At 37.7% G+C, this 6,325-nt stretch overlaps 1 protein-coding gene across 1 annotated transcript; it reads left to right on the forward strand.

The window, feature by feature from the left end:
• The first annotated feature begins 633 nt into the window (after positions 1-633).
• LOC142995271 (zona pellucida-like domain-containing protein 1) lies at positions 634-2,716 on the forward strand. The gene is made up of 8 exons (XM_076146261.1): positions 634-733; positions 869-1,095; positions 1,296-1,480; positions 1,571-1,643; positions 1,740-1,837; positions 1,920-2,003; positions 2,100-2,271; positions 2,606-2,716. Exons 1-8 carry the CDS (start codon positions 634-636, stop codon positions 2,714-2,716), a joined length of 1,050 nt encoding a protein of 349 aa, XP_076002376.1.
• The last annotated feature ends 3,609 nt before the right edge of the window (positions 2,717-6,325 follow it).

Here is a 6,325-nt window from a genome sequence, read left to right on the forward strand (position 1 = left end):
AGTCTACCTGTGATCTATCGTGTCAGATGGAACCTGGTATTATGGCTAAAAGAATCAATGCAACAATAGGAAAGTCGTTTAGTGAAAGTTGAGATTGTGTTTTTTAATTATAATCCTTAATTTCATGCATTGTCTTTTTCATGTGAGTTGAAAAGAGATGCTCCTTTACGAGCAGAGGATGTTTTTATTTATTTTATTTTTTTAAATGCTTTCAACCTGAAAACAGCCACATTGATCTCCTGTTGAAGAATTTTAGAAAATGGAAATGCTTTTACAAAGTAAATCAAGATTAGAAACTAAACTAGATTTTTTTTCCTAGATTGTTTTACTTTCCACTTCTGTTGATCAATGTCAATTAATATTTGAAGATTATTTAAGGAATCCAACTGTATCCTCTTTTTTCTGTATTGATTATGCCAAACAGATCCACACAGAACCCACAAGTGGATGCTAATGTTACAAAATGACTTGGCTGTAGCCATTAACTGTGATGGCTTTGTCTTCATGTAGGTCAATCTGTGGTGTGCAACAATAAAAAATGTGCCCGAGTCTTTCAGATCCGTTGCCTCTGAAAGAAGCCGGGAATGCCTTGTTGTCTATCGTTTTGTTGTGTTTTCTCACAGGTCCAGAACAATGAAATTGGTCATCCTTGTGTGCCAGCTTGTCCTAATTGTGAAGGTTGAGGCCCAGGTGCCAGCCGCTTGCGTTGGACACTCGTCATTCAAAGCTCCAGGCTGGTGTTATTTTCTGTCATTATATCTATATGTAGTCACAGACCAACTCTGTAGAATGAATTTTGGCATTATTATGATTATAACGGCTCCACTGCAGGTTTGATTTGTAATTTTTTTCCCTTACCTCTCAACAGAAAGCAGTGACATGACTGTGATATGTGGCACACAGTACATGGAGATGGACATCTTAATTTGCCCAATATACCACTCACGTTACAACGAAACCCTGATGGTCCTAAATGGTCAGGTCAATATACCTCATTGTTATGGGGTTGCTGACATGACTGCTGACCCACCAGTCCTAAAATTTAAATTCCCCATAAATGATAGTTCCGGGGGTGTCTGCGACAACAAGATTCAGGTATTTTTCACAACATATCTTTCAAATATAAAAGTAAAGATGAATGCGCCTGATTTTATTTATCGTGTGAATAGAATTGAACAGAATTGACATTACCATTTCAGTAGACCTGGTAGAAATCACGGATTTGGACTCTGAGAGAATGATAAATCAAATCATTGAACTGAACGCAGCAACATATACATTTTGTTATTCAATAGATTATCAATGGACTTGGAACTGGATACTTCAAGGACTTTTCAAACATTCAGAAAGTCAATGTCTCTGGAGTTGTTTCCTCTGTGGACCCATCCATTGGTACAATCACCTATCGCTCGCAGGTTTTGTACATGTTCTCCTGTGAGTATCCAATGCAGTACCTGATAAACAACACTCAGCTGGGCGTGTGAGTATGTTACCTGACTACAAGTGGACTGAATCTATGTTTATTTTTAGTATTCTAACACACAATTTTGCCTCCGTTCATTCTATACAGATCTGGTGTGAGTCTTGCCATTAAAGACAACAATGGTAGCTTCATCAGCACACTGACAATGGACCTATTCAATGTAAGAACTGCTCTAGATGCTGAATTTGCATCTAGTATCCATAACGATGGCATGTTAGTCTGATAGCAACGTAATATGAATTCTTCTGTGCCATAGGATGGGCAGTACACTCAGCCACTTGTTGTGCCACAAACAGGACTCAACCTGAAGACAAAGATTTTTGTTATGGTTAAAGCCACCAATCTAACAACGAGGTATCCAAGACAGCACTAGACTCCACATTATGGTATACACATTAAAAATGCACTCTTTAAATTCAACTGTCTGTCTTTAAAGATTCAATGTGCTGCTGGATAGATGCTTCGCAACAACAACTCCAGCTCCCCAATTGTCACTTGAATTTTATGACCTTTTTGTGGGGTGAGTCACATACATGTAGTTATATTATAATGACTTGCATTCACACTGAACCTTAATTCACATCTTGCTGTGCCTCTACACTCTCTTTTCCTGAAGGTGTACTCAGGATCCACAAACCAAGGTGATCATGAACGGAGATACGCAGCGGGCGCTCTTCGAATTTGAGGCCTTCAGATTTGTCACGCACAATGATCAGAAGGTTTCGACTTTCTACCTGCACTGTATCACCAGGCTCTGTGACGTGAACACGTGTCAAAGTCTAAAGCCTGTGAGTCTCAAAAGTTACTTCACTCTCAATTTATTTCACCTTTGTGATTTTGACATAGCTTGTCTTCAAAACATGTTTAGGTGTCGTGTTAACAGCATTTGCAGCATTATAAAAACGTCTCGTCTAAATGGGGAAGCCAATAAGATGTTGAAATACTTTGCTTCTCAACATTAACGAAGTAAATATTGGGATGTAGCCAGCATCAGTTTCACAAAACCCTTTTACAGTTATTTTACAAAGCTGTATCACAGCTAAAATTCCTTGAAGAGTTTGTCACATACATCACTATAACTTATTTCATGTGGGTATTCAATAAGGTGCTGTCTATTTTCAGAAATGTGATAATACTCAGAGAAGGAGGAGGGATGCTGAGGATGTGTCATCCAATGTTACAGTCACCTCTGAAGTCATTAGAGTGTCCTATGCAGACAGTGGTGAGTCTTGAACTGACAGCGTTTGATTCAAACTCAATAAAATCACTTTATAATCACATTACACTGGGAATTAGCATGCAGATATTAATGTACTTTATGTACTATTGCACACCAGGCCGTTCATGAAGAGGGGATATCTGTTTGATTTGCCTTTCCCAAGCTTACTTCCTTTTCCTTTTACATTAATGTTTTTGGGAATGTTTCCTTGTCTTCCAATGGAGAGCCCTCTGCTGGGCTGGGAACCATTTGTTGTTGTGAGCCTGTAAAGCCATTTAAGAGATGGGATATGATATGATATTCATTTATCATATCATATATAAGTATATGATATTGGGTTATACAAATACATTTCATTAGATTTTACCTACACTGACAAAACGTGTACAGTCAGTGAATAATCGATTGGTCCTTAGACTGCTCAGTTTACCATGTGTCATCTGTTCAGTGGAAACAAAAATCGGAAAACAATTTCCAAGACCTCTTTTTGAAGATTTATTTATGTATTATTGCCCACTCAGAAAAAAGAAATGAGTAGTGTACCCGCAGCCTTTATGCCTCTCGGTTTGTGCAGTGCATTGTTTTACCTATGGTCCCATGTCTTTCCATCGTTGATTGTTTGCTTATTGCTTGGGACACATGTGTTACCGAATGTACAATGTCATAGAATTTATCAATGGTGCACTTTTACTCAGTAGCCCCATACAAATAATTCCCAGCCATTGATATTCTGCTACTCTGCTTCTCTGCATCAGGCACTTTACTTTTGTGTGCAGTGATGTGCAATGTAGCAGGTTGCATGTAATCTGTTATTCTACCACATTCTTCTTCTAAGGCCGGTAACTGTCACCTGTAATCTGGTCTCTGTATACCATTTTCCCCCTTTTCTTTTCCTCTTTTCCTCTTCTGCTCAAATGCAGCTGGCTGTACTTGTCCGCTGTTCTCATCAAACACTTTCATGAGGCGTATTTGATGATCAGTGACACTGTTATAGGATAACGGATTTCTGCTTCTTCTGCTAGCTGCTTCTTAGACATAGCGCTTCTACAAGTTTCTTGATAGGGGGGAAGATCCTTTACTTGGATGCTGCTACCACCACTGCTTCCTGGTTGAGTCACTGGTTAGGCTTAGGCTGGTAGGTTGGAAAGGTTCAAGCAGTTGAGATCCATCTCTTCCTGTGACTTGAGCACATTGTTTAGCACGACGTCTCTCCCTATCCTTCTGTCTTTTTCTTGCTTCAGCTTTCCTTTTCCTCTATGCAATCTTGAGGCTGCAGCGTTTTCTGGAAACCCACAATCATCCACCTAGCTTCCTAACTGTTAGACCTGATAGAATCTTTTTCAAACATGATCACACAACCTGTAATAAGAGTTCCATCTTGAGACTTCTCCCAGAGGCCCCATTGAGTTCTTATGTCCCAACAGTAGAATTGAATCTTTTTCACCTTGTAATTTATGATTGTTATTAAAAATGTGTTGACCAAATTACCTCACAATCTTATGTAAATTATTTTGCTGGGGTTAACTCTGAACTAGAGAACCGGTTTGATGAAATTTGAATGGTCCTACAGAATGTTCCTTTTGATTTTCTGTTTTAATTTCTTGATAGGGTTAGGGTTCAGATTAGGGTTTAGCTCAAGGTTGGTTGGCTGGCGTTCCACAGAGTGTGCAACTGACATCCTCTGATCCTCTGAGACTTGTTTACACCTTGGGCCAGGTGACTCCTTGGGTCGCACTGCAGTCATGTTAGAATGTTGGAATCATTATGAGGGGGTGGGGGTGCAAACTGCTCTGCAAAAGATTTGAAACATTCGTTCTTCAATACAGAGCAGAGTTAATTAAGGTTTACCTTCCACTAACTTCGCTCACCTTCTAACAATGCTGTCCTAGCATCTCTACCCCCGGTGTTTGCAGTTTACACCTCCTCTCATCTGACAGCTGTGTGGCTTGCGCAGTGACCAAACATTTAAGTGATATCGAGACATGATATTGAAACATGATTGCACAATAAATATGAGCAATTCTGCAAAAATCACAATCAAACAATGCCAAACAATTTAACATGTTTGTTCTATTTCTCAACAGATACAGTTAACTCAGCTCATGGTAAGAACCTGCATTGGATGTGATATGTGTCTTGTGTTTATAGTGAAGTTTTTCTGTCTATGAGGAAGGTGGCCCTGTCAATCAACTCTTGTGGATTGATTGTACATTTAGTTGTGAAGTTGTTTTACTGCTGTATATATATACTACATTTTATGGTATTGTCTTAATACTCCTCATCTTCTACCCATCCAGGCACATCAGTCCAGACCACCTACCCTATGTCTGTCTTTGTTTGCATTGCATTGTTTGCATTGTTGTCCTTGTAACTGTTACTGCTGCAATAGGTGTTCTTTGGTTTTTACATCTGACACAGCAAAGCAATCATCGCTTAACATCCTCTGACTGAGGGCGGAGTCCATTCACCAGCTCTATACATTATGGCCACTGTGTTAATAAGATAGAAACATCAAAAGAAACTCTAGTCAGGAGTATCATACTCTCATAGCGTAGAAAACGAGCTAGTTAGCTGAACATCACACTTTTGCATTTTACAAAAGTAGCATCATAACAAGATGGTATGAGTTATTTAGGACCATAGCATGTAATCATCATCAAGCACATAAACTATTGTTGTGGAGATGAGGGCGCAGAATCTGTACAATAAATGTGTATTATAATAATTATATTAATAATAATGCAATTCTAATTAACTGTTTGCTGTAGTCTTGTTGGAAGAATCATATGAAAGAAATTCAGGGTTGATTGGAATTTTTGTAATCAGAATTTACAATGTCATTAAAATCTTCATATATTTGCATAAATCCTGCTCAAAAATGTTCTTATGTTTTGTCTTGTGTGTTGAATTTCTTACATGTTGAGGACAGGGATTGCTACGCAATAAGAGAGACTTCCGCAGCCTCACATTTTTGTCATTTACATTTAAATTTAGTCACTTGGTAGATTCAATTCAAAGTTCAATGTGAATCACCATCACCATCATCATCATCTAAGCCTCATAAGGACAGAAAAGAAAAGAAAAGAAAGACATCTGTTTTGTTCTCATTCAAATAATGTTTGACCCTGTTTTGTATTCTGGCATTTTATTTTCAATAAAAAAGAAAGTTTGGATTACATTTTTTATTCAATTTCCAAAACATCAGCCACTGTTGAAGAGCTTGGATCCTCGTCCCCACTGACTTCTTCATTTCTTCAATTTTTTTTCTTTATTTATGTATTTATTAATGATAAAACATAGGAACCATACACAACTTATCTTTTGTTTGGTTGTTTTTACAAACTGAACATTCAATAATTTGGTAACAATAATATGTCTAGCTAAAAAAACAACAGCAAAACAACAACAACAACAAACAATACAAAACAATGATATTCTTGCTATGAAAACATCATTGCAAGATTTATTGGACCATGCATTTATCAGGGTCTCAAATATTTTTGTAAAATAAAAAAACAATATATTAAAATAAAATAAAGCTCATCTTCTACTTGTATCAACCGACTGAGCTATCAAGAAAAAGACACACAAACAAACACACACACACATAGACCTTTACAATA

The sequence above is a fragment of the Genypterus blacodes genome, unplaced genomic scaffold, assembly GCF_046128005.1.
Source record: "Genypterus blacodes isolate CSIRO-AG114 ecotype Tasmania unplaced genomic scaffold, CSIRO-AGI_Gbla_v1 ptg000032l_1, whole genome shotgun sequence".
Taxonomy (NCBI): domain Eukaryota; kingdom Metazoa; phylum Chordata; class Actinopteri; order Ophidiiformes; family Ophidiidae; genus Genypterus; species Genypterus blacodes.

Coding starts and splice junctions, on each gene's coding strand:
- LOC142995271 (XM_076146261.1), top strand. CDS start 634: ATGAAATTGGTCATCCTTGTGTGCCAGCTTGTCCTAATTGTGAAGGTT. Junction 1,644..1,739: donor TGACAATGGACCTATTCAAT/GTAAGAACTGCT, acceptor TCTGTGCCATAG/GATGGGCAGTACACTCAGCC. Junction 1,838..1,919: donor GCCACCAATCTAACAACGAG/GTATCCAAGACA, acceptor CTGTCTTTAAAG/ATTCAATGTGCTGCTGGATA.